At 44.5% G+C, this 15,613-nt stretch overlaps 1 protein-coding gene and 1 long non-coding RNA gene across 4 annotated transcripts; one reads left to right on the top strand and one right to left on the bottom strand.

The window, feature by feature from the left end:
• Nucleotides 1-8: 8 nt before the first annotated feature.
• LOC115403064 (uncharacterized) lies at nt 9-4,372 on the top strand. Of its 2 annotated transcripts, XM_030111852.1 has the most exons (3): nt 9-3,048; nt 3,179-3,788; nt 3,995-4,372. In XM_030111852.1, the coding sequence occupies exon 1, from the start codon at nt 501-503 to the stop codon at nt 1,461-1,463; it is 963 nt and encodes a 320-aa protein (XP_029967712.1). In that variant the 5' UTR covers nt 9-500; the 3' UTR covers nt 1,464-3,048; nt 3,179-3,788; nt 3,995-4,372. The 2 variants fall into 2 exon arrangements, with proteins under 2 accessions (XP_029967712.1, XP_029967711.1); XM_030111851.1 differs by having other exon boundaries at nt 9-3,788.
• A 2,175-nt stretch (nt 4,373-6,547) lies between these two features.
• On the bottom strand, nt 6,548-9,332 carry LOC115403490 (uncharacterized). 2 transcript variants are annotated; one of them, XR_003933213.1, is made up of 6 exons: nt 9,238-9,332; nt 8,547-8,707; nt 8,013-8,144; nt 7,858-7,925; nt 7,595-7,775; nt 6,548-7,487 (listed from the first exon to the last, which is right to left on the bottom strand). It is a non-coding gene; the product is annotated as an uncharacterized LOC115403490 (long non-coding RNA). The 2 variants fall into 2 exon arrangements; XR_003933214.1 differs by having other exon boundaries at nt 8,547-8,668; nt 9,238-9,328.
• Nucleotides 9,333-15,613: the final 6,281 nt, after the last annotated feature.

Raw genomic sequence — 15,613 nt, 5'->3', positions numbered from 1 at the left:
TGAAACAACTCATCATAAAATACTCAGATTGAAAAAACCTTTGATCATGCTTTGGCCAGTTCCAGCCCTGCTGTGGATACAAGTGGACCAATGACTTTGAGTTCTAATTTTGTCCCAACTTCTCAGGCATCTCAACCATCTGTGACTCAGACACTGAATGAATCCTTGGATGAGGAAGTTATTTTCCTTGGTGATGATGAAAACATTTCCTTTGATCCTCTCTGCGACACACTGATATATCTGCCTCGTAGTCCCGAGCAGCAGGAGTCACATGATTTTTTCAATGCACCAGAAATGGAGAATCCAGATTCTGACACTTTGCCCACCAACTGTGGATATGATAATCATCTTGAGAGTGAGTCCACAGTACTTGACCTCCTGAATCAGGAAACAAGTTCCAACCACTCCTCAGCATCCTGCTTGTCTGCAAATCATTATGACAGCTTCTTTGACAATCCAGAGAACAGCGTTGAGACCATTACTATTCGGGGATACATTGTATGTCACACATGATTCAGGTATTTTCAGATGAGAATATACTCGATGACAACCTTGAATTCAGACGTGTCCTGCAAAATGGTGAATTAGAGACTGGGATTGGAAGTGGGCTTTTGATGGACTGTCTTACTGATTTCTGGAATAATTTCTATGCATCCACAACCTCAGGAACCACATACAAGATCCCCAATTTACATCATGCTTCTCAAGAAGAGGAATGGAAAGCTGTGGCCCGCATTGTGGCCTTTGGATGGCGAAGATTTAAATACCTGCCTATTCAGCTTGCGCCTGCATTTCTTTACGAAGCCCTTTCAGTTCCTTCATCAACCTGCAGCCTGATGGAGACATTTTTCAACTATATCAGCCCGACCGAGAAAGATGCACTTTCCGAGGCTTTGAATGATTTCAGGAGTGCTGATATGGAAGAGCTTCTCACCATTCTCAGCAGTCACAACTGCACCATTGCACCAATGGAACAAAACTTACTAAGATTGTTTGAAGAAATTGCTCACAAGGAGTTAGTCCAGGAACCATCATTTATACTAAAGTGCTGGAAACCAGTCCTGAAAAGCATTGGAGAGTCACTGAGTGATGGAGTGCTGGACAAGATCCTGGCTGATCTTCAACCAAAGGCAAGAAATGTCACAAAGCACATTCAGTTTCCAAAGACAATGTCACCAGCGGAGAGCACCACGTCTCATCATCTTCTCAGGTTTGTCAGAGAACTTGACCAGAGAGAACTTGGGCTGTTCCTTTGGTTCTTCACTGGGTGCGACCTTTTTCTGTGTAAAACTCTCAAAGTGTCATTCACAGACAACATGATGACCGAAATCTCCAGACGACCTGTGGCCCACACACGTACTTGTGTCCTGGAACTTGCAACCAACTACAGCACTTTTTCAGATTTCAGGTCAGAGTTTCTGTCTGTGTTGCAAAGTGGAATATGGGTGATGGATATGGTCTAGTGTATGTGACATAGTGAAGACCCAAAAAATGGCCAAGTCTCATTTCTACATGTGAAATAAGCTTTTAATATGATATGTCAAACCCCCAAACAACAATAATCACTAGGTGTCAGTAGCCTATTCATTTACAATACTGGTTCGAAAGACCACGATATGTTATGCTCTGTCCAAACTTTACAGCAGTGGCCAAGTATTTCAAAGACTGCAATATGTTGGGACGCCAAACTTGACCAGAAATATTTCAGTCAGTTTCGGCCTGCTCAGCACAGCAGGCCCTTCAAGGCATGACCCGGAGTCATGTTGTCTGCGAATACTGTCCCCCGTCATGAAGGAAACATGACCCCCGCCATGGTGGAGACGCAGCAGACTTTGAAGCTCTCTAGAACAAAGAGAGAAACTTCTTCCTCTCAGCAGGAGGCCACCGCCATCTTGTCCCCCAGAACCTCAAGATGGCTGCCCATGTCCTCCACCATGTGCTCAGAACAAAGAAACCCTCACGTAATGGCCGCTCATCTCTCCTCACACCGCAAGAAAACCAGATAAGGGTGCAATACCACCGCCAACCTCACGAGGGTGCTCGTGAGGCCCCTCCCCAGAGCAGAGGCTGGAGGACCCAGATCACCGTCTGATTGGCCAAGCAGGCCCTGCGGGCGGGAGCTCCGCCTGCCAGTCACAGAGACGTCACGAGACCCGCCATCTTCAGTTCAGCTTGAGTTTCTGTCTAGGTAGGACGTGCGCAGCGCGTCTCTCCCACGGACCAAACCCGGTACCGAACTGACCCCGCTGGCCGGGACGTCCGGGACCAACTCCCCTCCTTCACCGGTGAATCCCTTTTCCCAGCGGAGCAGAACGGCAGGGACTCCCCTGGACCGGACTGAAGACACCAGCGGAACCACACCGCTACGGCTCAGAGCTCCTCCGTTCTCCTCCCCCCCGCAGCCGACCAAGAACGAACTGAGGGCCCGGACCAGAGAACCGGATCCCTCTTTCCCTCCACGTGGACCCCTCCAAGAGCCCGAGGTTCTGTTGGACGCAACAGAACCCGATCGAGATCAGAGCGACGGCTTTGATCTCCCCGCCGAACACCTCATCAGCCACAGGACACACGCAGAGCAGCTGAGAGCTACTAAATCCTCCATCACACAGAGGTGAGCCTTGGGCAGGCTTATGGTGCGTTCACACCGGACGCGAATAGCGCGGCGAGAGTGGCCGCTTTACATAGAAAATATATGGTTTTCACGCGGCCAGAAAGCGGCGAGCGGTCACGCGGCGCGAATTCAGCGAATTGAGCGGTGGCCGCTCCCGTGCGAATCGCTCTACTCACGCCGCTCAAAGTTGGGAAAGTTGAACTTTTGAGCGAATTCGCGAGTGGCAAACCAATCGCAGACCCGCTCTATACGACGTTGTTTATGACGGACCGGAGCCCCCGCGAAACACCAGAAATGGATGAGAAACTGATAACAGCGGTCTGCGCTCGCCCTGAGCTTTACGACCCTTCGTCGTATTTTTATCTCGTATTTTTATCGGGACAGGAATAAAAAGGAGCTTGCTTGGGGGAAGATTAGCGAGGAGGTCGGGTCCCCGGGTAAGTTTTGCTCACTTTTTACGTGAGTGTGCCTTGTAAATATGTGTAGCTACTCAAATCTGGTTAGCACAATGTTATCTACAATGCTACTGCTCGTTCTCCGTTCACTAGTCAATGTGTGTTTATTCAGCTGAAGTCTGCAAAAAGCGGTGGAAAAACCTGAGGGACACGTACACCAAAGAGAGCAGGAAGGAGAAAGACAGGAGGAGAAGCGGTGCAACAGCAGAGTCAGCACAGAGGTGGAAGTACCTTGCTGTCCTGTCTTTCCTCGAGCCCTTCATCACCCCCCGGGAAACATCGGGCAACATGTCCCAGGGAGGGGCCGAGGGGGATCAGGCAGCAGGGTTCAGCCCAGAGCCGGAGGAAGACGCAGCAGGGCTGTTAGGTGCAGGTCGGTGGTAATGACAAGGAAAAAGAGCATATTTGAAATGGTAGAGAAAAAAAAAAATGCTTTGTCTGCCCAGTTTGCTGTCTTTTTTAATAATAATTGTCAGAATTGTCATTATTTCTGTCATTATTATTATTTTTGTTATTATTTTTAATTCATTATTGATGATAGTAGTAGTATAGCAGTAATTTTAGTAATTAAGTATAGAAGTGCACATTGCATGTGGCATGAAATCATTTTAACTTTTGTCATGAGAGAATCAGACATTGAGCCTGACACCCTGCCTGGCCCAGAGTCCCCCGCTGCTGCTTCTGCTTCTCTGTGCTGGATGACCCTGCTGCTGCAGCTGCAGGTGAGCATGCATCCAATGAAATGTTTCATTACTTGAATTTAGGTATTTTACCAAACTTCTCATCTGCCTTCTTGATTTTGCTTGTGATTTGCTAAAGAATTAGTCCTTAACAACTTCATAAACAGAATGTGTGCAGGTTTGTTTATTTCATATTTTTGTGAAGCTTGTTTCTGCTTTTAACATTCTTATTGCTTTGTTTTTTTAAGGCCCACCTAAGAAGAGGCAAAGAAGGAGGCCCCAGTTCTCTCCAGGGCTGTCCGAGTATGAATGCCAGATCATGGAGGAACTGAGGGCCAGCAGGGAGGCGCGATTGTCTGGTCCAACAACACCTGATGACCACTTCCTGCTTTCTTTGGGGCCTCTCCTGCAAAAAGTGCCACCTCATCTCATAGATTTTTTCAAATTTCAAATTCACAAAATACTTTACGAGAACAGCACTATAACGCTGAATTTGGAACAATCGGAGCCTTCAGAGTAATTTTTTACTAAACGAGGTGACATCTTTTGTAGGAGAGGAAAGACTTCTTTATGTGTCCCTCATTTTTTCCACCGCACCTCCTCCAAGCAAGCTCCTTTTCATTCCTGTCCCATGTTTAAATATGTTAATAGTTTTCTGTGTAGTAATAATTTGAATTAAATATTCTTTTGTATCAAGACTTGGTTTGGTACTTCAAGAACAGCATTTTTATGGTTGGTTTAAAAGGTTTACCTTTCAACATACTAATCTTTCAAACACAAAGGAAGGATGGACAAAAGGTAAAGTTGTTTTGAATATGTTTTATCAATTTCACCTTATGATGTGATGACCTTGAAGATAGCAGTAGAGTCAGTAATTACCTGCAAAAAGGAAGGGACGTGAAAAGAACAAAAGTACATACAGCATAACCATGTGCTTAGAAAACATGACATAGCTTTCTATATCAAATATTAATTAGTGAATATACATTTTTAAAGTCAGACAGCAATAAACAGACAGACAGAGACTGACTGCTCTTTATGTCTTTTGGGTGGCTCTTAAAAGAACCGTTGTGGGTCAGTCGTGTGGAGGACTGACTACTCTGCTGGCTGCCACGGCACAGATCCCTCCTCGCTGAAGTGGGCCATGAACACCTCCCTCGTTTCCATCGCCTCTCTGGTGGAATTGTTGGCTCCCACCCGCCTCACACCTGGGAGTGGTTCTTCCCCTTGGGCTGGAGCTCTCCTCAAAGCAGGTGTTGGCCCACGCATCCTCATGAAGTTGTGGAGAACACATGTGGCCTTCACGCACTTCTCCACAACTTCTGGGAGGACCTCCAGTTCACGGCAAAACATCCTCCACTGTGCAGACCAAATCCCGAAAGCATCCTCCACCACCAGCCTGGCCCGGGAGAGACGGTAATTGAAGATGCACTGCTCACGGGAAAGGTCGCCGTGTCCAGGGAAGGGGCACATTAAATTCCTGCGCAGCGGAAAGGCCTCATCTGCAACAAAGACATGTGGCTGGGGTCCTCTGTGTTCAGCTCCAGGTATGGGCCGGTCACGAGGCAGATCCAGTGTGCCCTCACGCAGAGCCTGACCGAAGACAGAGTTGGCCAGGGTCCCTCCATCACTCGATCTGCCGTACCCTCCAACATCAATGACCCTGAATCTGTAATGTGCGTCCACTACAGCGAGGAGGACTATGGAGTAGCCCCCCTTGTAGTTGTAAAACAGCGACCCTGAGTTGGGAGGTGCCTTTATTTTGACATGCTTCCCATCCAGAGCGCCACAGCACAGAGGGAAGTTCCACCGCACCTCGAACTCCTCTGCAATGGACCTCCACTCCTCAGCTCCAGGCACAGCCATGAACTCCTCCACCAGGCCGCCCCGGATGGCTGCCACCACGTCTGGGAGGATGGTGGAGACAGTGGAGACCCCCACCCTGAAGCTGGTAGCGATGGTCCGGTAGGAGTCACCAGTGGAGAGAAACCTGAAAGTAAACAACAGATTCATTATAATAACATGATAGAAATAATAAAATATGTTTCATCTTGGGCCTGTGTATAAAATGAAAGCAACTGAGACCTGGATTAGACCTGGTTTAGATCTGGTTTGGACCCTGGTTTAGACCTGGCTGCTGGTTTTCGTTCTCACACTTCCATCCTCGTGTGATGTGCTTTTTTCTCACAACGGTTTGACACATTAGACCAGGGGTGGGGAACCCTGGTCCTGGAGGGCCGCAAACCTGCATGTTTTCCATGTCTCCCTGCTTCAACACAGCTGATTGCAATGAGGCTCGTTATCTGGCTTTCTGCTGGACTTGGCCATGAATCTTGATTCGATTCAGGTGTGTTGAAGCAGGGAGACATGGAAAACATGCAGGTTTGCGGCCCTCCAGGACCAGGGTTCCCCACCCCTGCATTAGACTGAGGAACGGTGCAGTAGATTAATGTAGCAGGAGGAGGTTTCTGGGTGGCCTGCAGCAACTAGCCAATCCCAGCAGGGGGAGCTGGCTATAAAGGCACACTGTATCTGCGCTCCAGGTGCTGTTTTGGAATTAAGAGCATGCCCCGCCCCTTCGGCGTCTCTCTTCCGGGTCTGCATTTTCGCTCGCCTTGAACGGCGTTTTGCTTAGCTTGGTGGACGGTCGGAGGCGAGCCTGCGGAGAGGCTGGGGAACACTCGTCCAACAAAGAAGGGGGAGAAGGGGGAAGAAGAGGGGAGAAGAAAAAAGGAGAAAAGAAGAAAAGAAAAAGAGAAAAGAGGAAAAATTGGGCATGTTGGTGTCATATACACTCGCAGAACTGCTTTATTGTCTCCGGTTCTCTTTTAATGCCAAAAACTTATTTAGATGTGGATCCTCGTGGGATTCGAACTCACACCGCTGTGCTTGAGATGACATCACCCAGAGGTTTGATGAAAATACTCACATCTCGTGGAGGGATGAAGGATCCCCGGAGATGACGCTGTTGTCATCCTTGTTCTTTGAAAGATATCAATTAGAAATCATGCTCCATTTTACATGTTTATGTGAATTTTATTCTAGTTTTTATACATATTGTAGTGGATTTCAATGCTGTGGGTAAATAAAATGTTCCGAATAAAGACATGTTTTCTTGTTGTGATTATTATTGCACCATGTGATCGAAACTCTCATTCACATCCTTTATCATATTTCCATTTTTTTCATTCATGTGAAAACACAATTTTCTTTGAAAGATTTTAAACAACAAACCTAAAATCAAGTGATATAAGACAATTCTCAGTTAATATACAATGTGTTACTTAATCATAGACAATCATACAGTACAACTATAATACACTGTTACAAAACTATTTACAGTGGATTGCAAAACAATTCCAAATTACTATTTAAAAGCAACAATGACAAGACTGTAAATAACAAATTTAACTAGAAACATAACTGATTTAAGAACAGTTACAGTGAAAAACTATCTCTATCAGAGTGACTTGAGCTCCCTTCTAATCATGTCCTCTAACCATTGTTCCTTTGACACTGCCTCTGACTGAGGACAGTGAGTCCACTCAACAGTCTCTCCTGGTGCCGAGCTGCACGTCCAACCCGCCTCCTGTCAGCTTCGTCCAGGCTGTCCCACAGAGCTGTGATGGTGTCCACCTGCTGGTTGGAAAGGCGGAGAGACGTCCGCTCCTGCAGCTCAACCAGGAAAGCTGCGAGCCTGTCCACATGCTGGTATCCTGCTCTGTTCCTGTCATCAACAGCCTGGAGTTAAAAAAGTGAAAAAATAGAAAAAGCAAGGCAACATTTCATGAACAACTTATTACTTCACAAAACATAGCGAAGGATATGTTCTGAAAACGATTACTGACCATATCTGCAGCCTCATGTGATGAACTGCAGAGCAGAAGAGATGCAGAAGAGGCCGTCCCAGAAGAGCCAGGAAGCCTGCAGTTTGGAGGCAGAGAACACAGAGGAAGCCACAACGGTGGGGGTGGATGGAACTCCCGGGGCTGAGGCAGCTGGTTGATTTGTGGATGCAGTGGTCACGACCTGCAAAAGGCAACTCACTTTTAAAATCCAGTTGCTATTTATGTTAACCAAGCATGAGCAGATCTCCCACACCCCGGATTACCTGTCTGGCCGCACTGAGGCTCGGCTTTGCAGCTGTTAGATGATACCACTGAATCTTGACTTGATAAACTGAAAAGCATCACAGTAGAGTCAAATCAAAAGAGTATGATTTCAATCAGTGAAAATTTGAAACACTTAATTTGAGCATTTAATTACCATTGACAAGTTCAGCGATGTTGGAGGCCGGTAGCTGCAGAGTGTTTCTGCACAGGGCCTGTAGCGGCGGCTCCGGCTGCAGTCTGTTGACCCACGCTGCCGTGGGGGGGTGGCTCCGGGACTGGCTGCAGCCTGCAGAGGAGAGACAGAGCGCAGACTAGATCCAGCTCAATTTGTACCAGGCTCCCATCAATAAAACCTTACACTATTGCATGTGTGTGTGTGTGTGTGTGGCCATGAGTACTCATGTATGCACAATAACCTCAGATTTTAAATGACTCGCATTACCCTCTGACTGTGGAATCCACATGCACATTTACATTCATTTCCAAACAATGACCTCTGTCCAGAAAACTGACGTGGACATTTCTCGATCTATACTCAAACACACATCAATTCTACTAATATGGGAATCTGTGTTTCATATGTACGTCATGTTTCTATTTGTGAACAGCAACTTCATCACAAAAAGTACTCAGCATGAGAGCAACATGGTATTAAATGGCTTTTACTATGTCACGGAGATATTCTTACCCTTTGATACAGCTGGTATACCGCCTCCTCTGCTGTGGTGCAGACCTGTTTCCTTCATCCGCAGGCCAAACCCCAGTGGTGGCACATCTTCTGAGGGCTATCCACACTGAGTCTGGTACCGCCTTGTGAGATTTTGTTTAGGATGACATAGCTTTCGGCAACTTAAAGAAAGAAATGAACGACCTAAGAGCTATCAGTCTTATATTGTCTGATAAGACCATAACAATTCTACAGATGAAAAAGTGACGAAGTGACAAAGTATATGAAATCTCAAACCCCTGTTCTATAATGTAGCCTAACTTGACCTAAGCTGATCATAATGATCCTAACAGCTGATTATAACAGTGCATATATATATATGAACACACACACACACACACACACACACACACACACACACACACACACACACACACAAGGGAGAGAGATATGGATTGCTCACACCGCACAGCATCCTTTAGATAGCAAGAAATGGCTTAAAGCATTTGATAATATAATAAAATCAATGTATACTATAACTCTTGAGACATTACATCGTGTGCATTATTAGGATCCTGTTTTTTACAGTCACAAGGCATGATTAGCCAGACTGTTTACTGCACCTCATCCAACAAATTGCATAAATTAAGAGTTTTTTTTACCATTTTCATTGTAAAACAGACATGACAACATGAAACAAACTAGTACTTACATTGCTGCGAGTGAAGAAAGCCTTCCCTTACCAGCGATACCCTCGTTTTCCCTTCAATTAAGATCGATTTGATAAACTGTTCTGACAGCGGCATAAGAAAACGAGGCTTCTGTTTTTTTTCTTCAAGTTTCCGCCCTCCCGCTCAGTGTTAAAATTTCCGTCTCCGGATTGGTCGAATGTTGTAGATTTTGATCTTTATCAACATTGGAGCGCCGCGATTGGTCGAAATGTTGAAACAAGGCACCTGATTGGTCCAGATCTGTCAACATTGCCAACATTCAGTCGGACGCGCAGCCGGCAGCTGGCGGAGAGCTGTCGTCGAGACAAGCGATTTCCTTAACGCGGTTTCTGTTTTGCGAAAGCCACCGGTAATCCTGAAAGAGGGAGTGAACAATCACCTTATGGCAGGATCGGGGGGGACTTGGGGTGAGGATAGTATGGATGAGAGCGATAGTGAGGGTGTTAAATCACAAAGGAAGCGAGTGTTGAGTCAAGGAAGTGATTCAGATGACAGGCAAGGGAGGGAGAGAGTTGTGCGGAGGAGAACGGATCAGGAAGGTCTTAAGGTGCTTATCAAGTTTAAGGAAGGGCATGATATTAGGACTGTAGGGCCAGTGGTGTTAACAAAGTTTTTGCGCGATAAAGTTGGAGAGGTGGTGAGAGCGAGAGTCCACACGGATGGTGACTTGATGATTGTGTGTAAGGATGAGATCCAGCAAGGAAAAGCATTAAGGCTGAGCAGTGTGTGTAAGAAAGAAGTTTTGGCTGTCAGTAAAAGAATGAGAGTAGGAGAAGTCTGTAAGGGGGTGATTTATGGAATCCCTTTGAATGAGGATTTGGAAAAGATGAAGGGGAACATGCGTGGTGGACGGGTGCTTGGATTGAAACGTCTTAAAACTTGGAGACAAGGGGAAAAGGTGGATAGTTTATCAGTGTTGGTAGAATTTCAAGAAGAGGTGCTCCCTAAGTTTGTCACAGTGGGTTATTTAAACTATAGTGTGAGACTGTATGTGCCGCCACCTTTACGCTGCTTTAAATGCCAGAAGTATGGACACATTGCTGCCTACTGTAAAGGAAATCTAACGTGTGGGCGCTGTGGAGGAGAACATGACTACGGCACATGTGGAACAGGAGTGCGGGAGAAGTGTGTGAATTGTGGAGGTGCACACAGTGTGGGCCACAGAGATTGTGAGGCTAGAAAGAGGGCAGCTGAAATTCAGCAGATCAGAGCAGAGAGGAAGTTATCTTATGCTGAGGCAGCAAAGCAAGTGAGAGTTGAGCCTAAGCTGAATCATGGACCAGGAGTTGTGCAGAGTCTGGCAATAGATGCAGACTCACTGATTGTCAAGAAAAAGGATTTTTTATACTTCATGGTTGAAATTATTAACTGTACTTTCCAAGCAAAGCATAGATCAGAGAAAACTGCTATTGTTGTTAAAAGTGCTGCAAGATACCTGGGAATTAGAGATATTACATGGGAGACAGTGTATGAGGAACTTCAGCTCAGAGAAATGACAGAGAAATCGTCAGCACAGTCGGCACAGCCATCACAGTCATCGCAGCGATCGGCGTCATCTTCTAAAGCAAGGACCTAAATCATTTATTTCTTACAGTGGAATGCGAGGAGCCTGTTGGCTAATGGCCAGGAGTTTAAAAGATTTGTTTTTGAAAGAGAAGTTACACCTGATATTATATGTATAGTTGAGACTTGGTTGCTACCACATTTAAACTTTGTTCTAAATGGTTATGTTTGTGAAAGAAGAGATAGACCTGGTGGGGGTGGTGGTGGGTGTGCAACATTCATTAAAGAAGGAATTCCCTATAGAGTTTTGGGGAAGGGTGATGAACTGGAATATGTTGTTATTGAAGTATGGGGTGTTAATGGTAGTTTAGTTGTTGTAAATTTTTACAACCCTTGTCATAGGCTGGAGATGGCTGCGTTAGAAAGGATAGAAGGACAAGATGATAGGAAAATAATCTGGTTGGGTGAGTTTAATGCACACAGCTTTCTTTGGGGAGGAAGTAAAATTGATCACAATGGAACAGTTGTAGAAGAGTTTATTGATAAAAAAGGATTGGTGTGGTTAAATGATGGGTCACCTACGCGTATAGGGGTTACAGGACAATCGGTGTTGGATTTGACCTTGGTTTCTCAAGCTCTGGCTGATCAAGTGAGTTGGGAAGTTTTAAGTGATACAACAATTGGAAGTGACCATTATCCTATTGTTTGCAGACTTGGTAACTGGAGCTGTGATGCGTCTAGGGTCTTTTATGAACGGTGGAATTTTAATAAAGCAGACTGGACATTGTTTAGATTTTTAAGTGAGAGACAAATGAGCCAGATTGATATCGTAGATGATGTAGATGTGCTTAGTGAAAAGGTAACTGTTGCTATAGCAGAAGCTGCAAAATCCTCTATAGGGCAGAGTAAGACAGGAGGTAAGAAGCGGAAGCTGGTTCCTTGGTGGACAGAAGAATGTTCTCAAGCTGTAAAGTCAAGAAATAAGGCCTTCAAAAAGTTTAGAGAGTGTTTTAATATGTATGAGTTTATTGAGTATAAAAGAGAACAGGCAAAAGTGAGGAAAGTGGTGAGAAAGACTAAAAAGAGCTATTGGCAAAATTATTGTAACACGATAGGGAGACAAACATGTATAAATGAAGTTTGGGGAGTTGTTAAAAGAATGAGTGGGGTGCAGAAGTCTTGGAGCTACCCAGTTCTTGAGAATGATGGGAATGTTGCAGTGAAAGATGTAGAGAAGGCAACGCTAATGGCTAGGACTTTTGCTAAAGTACACAGTAGTTTTAACCTGACAAATGATGAGAGAACAAAAAGAGAGGAGACCAAGAAACAATATCAGCATCTCTTGGAAAATGTAGAAGACTCAAATAGTAGCCTGAACATGTTGTTTTCTTTGAGGGAGCTTAAAAAGGCCATAAACAAAGCAAAAATTACAGCCCCAGGGAAAGACAGAATAAGTTATGCAATGTTGAAACATCTTAGCGACGATGCGCTTAATATATTATTGATATTATTTAATAAAGTGTGGGAGTGTGGTAGAGTTCCAAAATGTTGGAAAATGGCTGTGGTTATTCCAGTTAGAAAGCCAGGAAAAGACCCAACGATAGCATCAAATTACAGGCCAATCGCATTAACGTCACACCTTGGTAAGATAATGGAGAGGATGGTTGTGGAAAGAATGAGTTTTTATGTTGAATCACACAATCTAGTTTCCCCGTTTCAGAGTGGGTTCAGGAAGGGCAGGTCAACAATGGATCCCATTATAAAATTAGAGAGTGACATAAGAAAGGCACACGGATGTAAGGAAGTAGTTGCAGCGGTTTTTTTCGATGTAGAAAAAGCGTATGATATGCTTTGGAAAGAAGGTGTGCTAATTAAAATTCGAAGGATTGGAATAGATGGAAAGATGTATAAATGGATTAAAAACTTTCTCAGCGATAGAGAGATTCAAATTAGAATTAATAGTTGCTTCTCAGAATGTCTGACAGTAGAAAATGGAGTGCCTCAAGGCAGTGTTATATCTCCTATCCTTTTTTCAATAATGATAAATGACATATTTGAAGGACTGGATTATTCTATTGGGAAATCATTATTTGCAGACGATGGGGCCATCTGGAAAAGAGGAAAGAATGTCTCATCTATTGTGAATGGTTTACAAAAAGCTGTTGATGGTGTTGAGGTGTGGGCGGGTAAATGGGGATTCAGGTTTTCTGTGGAAAAAACTAAAGTTATGTTTTTCTCATTTAGGAAAATTCAGGAAAGTGTCAAATTTCAACTGTATGGTAAAGATCTAGAAAGAGTTAATTGTGTGCGGTTTCTAGGTATGCAATTTGACTCCAAGTTGACTTGGCAAAGCCATATTGGGAAGCTGATTAATAAATGCAAGAAGGCTATAAACATCATTAGGTGTTTGAGTAGTAAGGAATGGGGGGCAGATATGATTTCAATGAAAAGGTTATATGCTGGATTAATTAGATCTGTCATTGATTATGGCTGTATAGCTTATGGGTCTGCAGCAAAATCTGAACTACAGAAGCTAGATGTGATTCAAAGTACAGCACTTAGACTTTGTTCTGGAGCACTGAGATCATCTCCAGTATGTGCGCTTCAGGTGGAAGTTGGGGAAATGCCGTTTGAGTTGAGGCGTCTGCAGCTGACATTGGCATATTATGTGAATTTAAAAGGACATAAGGATGATCATCCAACTAAGAGTGTACTTGTACCAACATGGGAGAACTCGAAAATTAAGAGAGAGACTTTTGGTATAGGGGTGCTAGGAAAAGCAGTAAAAGCTGGTGTTGCAAATCTAGAGTTAAGTCCATCGATCATGTGTCAGCCGTACCCACCATGGTTGTTACCAGCTCCAGATGTTGATACTTCATTGCACGAGAAAGTTAAGAGTTTTAAGGGAGACAGTGGCAAATTGGCAATGAGATATATAAATAATTATTATGGATATTTACAGATATTCACTGATGGATCAAAAGATCCAGAGTCGGGGGCTGTTGCTGCGGCATGTGTAATACCAGAGTTTGATGTTAGGGTGTCTGCAAGAGTGTCTGACTTTGTATCTGTATATACGTCTGAGCTGGTAGCAATTATTATGGCACTACAATGGGTGGAGCAGGTTAAACCACTCAGAGCAATAGTCTGCACAGATTCGTTGTCAGCATTAGAAAACTTTAAATCAGGTAATGTCAGCGAACGAAGTGAACTTGTTGGGGAAATATTGGTTCTTCTCCAGTCTATTCAAAATTTAGGAACTCACATCAGATTTGTTTGGGTTCCAGCTCATGTGGGCCTGGATGGGAATGAGCTGGCAGATAAGTGTGCAAAGTGGGCTTTAAGAGGAAGTACTGTCTCCATCCATTGTAAACTGTCTAAATCGGAGGTCAAGTCGATAATTAAAAAACACATGAGGAATTTGTGGCAGGACAGATGGGATGAAGAGTCCAAGGGGAGGGCTTATTATAATTTGAATCCAAAGGTTGGTTTGGGACGTCAGAGAATAAGGTTGCGGAAAGAAGAAGTAGTATTCACAAGATTGAGAATAGGACACACTGGTCTGAACAAAACACTGCAGTTAATGGGGAAGCACAACTCTGGAGAATGTGATGAGTGTCATGAAGCAGAAACCATAGAGCACGTTCTGATTAGATGCAGAACCTATGAAAGAGAGAGAAGAGTTTTTAAAAGTAAGGTTGAGGACGAGAAGGTGATCTTCAGAGTGAAGGAAATTTTAGACAAGTCATCTGACCATGCAGTTGTTAAGTATTTATTTGAATATCTTAGGAGGACGCGGTTAATGAATAGAATCTAGGTTTTATTTATTTATTTATTTATTTATTTCCCCCTGTAGCTTGCATGCTACAGTTTTTCACTGTTAGTTTTGTGAGCCATAACTGTGAGAGTTCATTCACTCATTTATCAGGAGGGTGGCGGTAATGCGCTGATATAGCCGCGTCTGCCGTATAACAGTTAAAGAAGAAGAAGGCGTTTTGCTTAGCCTTCCTTTGAATGAACGGCTGGCCAGGCTGAGCTACCACTAAACTGCGGTGAGTGCGATTGTTTTTTTTGGCCCCCTCTTGGTGCGCGGCTATGTCGCTAGTTAGCAGCAGTAGCAGTAATCACCTGTTGTGTGTGTGTGCGCGCGTAGGTCATTACCTCTGTGACGCCGCGCCTCCTCTCTTTCGGGTGGACAGACGAATGCTTTTGGGTGGTATGTGGACAACACGTCTCTAATGGCCTCCTCTCGCACAAAACTTTATTAACCAGACCCCCATTTTGCATGCTAGGGCTCTGCCGCTGCTTTGTCGGGGAAAGACTGCCTTGGTGGTGACGGTGCGGCCACAACGACAATTGCTGCTCCAGATTGCGTGCTCCTCAGTGTCGGCGGAACCGCTGCATGGCCCCCCACATCCGTCCCTGTTCACAACCTGCACGCCGCCGGCAGTGAAGGCTGTTAAGCTCCTTGGACTCAATTGTCAGGTGGTGTGCCACCCCGAATTACTTTAATGACATGAATGAATGAGGGTTATCCATATATTAATTCCCCCCTCCTTTATTTAGGGGGCCTCATTTACATTATGTGTGTCTGATTTGTTTGTTTTTGGTTGCGCCATCACACGTATTGTTTCTTTTCTTATTTGGGTTGCTGTTTGTTAATTTGATTTTGCATGTGATGGCACATTTCTTTTTGTGCTCTATTGCTTGTCTCCTCTTTTGTTAAGTTTCCTTTGTTGTAAGGGGGCATTCCCCCCTTACCCCCCTTCTGTTTGGTTAAAAGAATTGAGTATTGTTTATATTAATTACAGGTGGGGGCAGTTTACAGTTCATTTATTTATTTCACTTGTGTTG

Source organism: Salarias fasciatus, chromosome 16, assembly GCF_902148845.1.
Source record: "Salarias fasciatus chromosome 16, fSalaFa1.1, whole genome shotgun sequence".
Lineage (NCBI taxonomy): Eukaryota > Metazoa > Chordata > Actinopteri > Blenniiformes > Blenniidae > Salarias > Salarias fasciatus.
Note: the sequence above shows the minus strand (reverse complement) of the source record. Positions and strands in the feature narration are given on the sequence as shown.

What these genes read in the sequence shown, in the direction of transcription:
- LOC115403064 (XM_030111852.1), top strand. Translation starts at nt 501, where the DNA reads ATGTCACACATGATTCAGGTATTTTCAGATGAGAATATACTCGATGAC.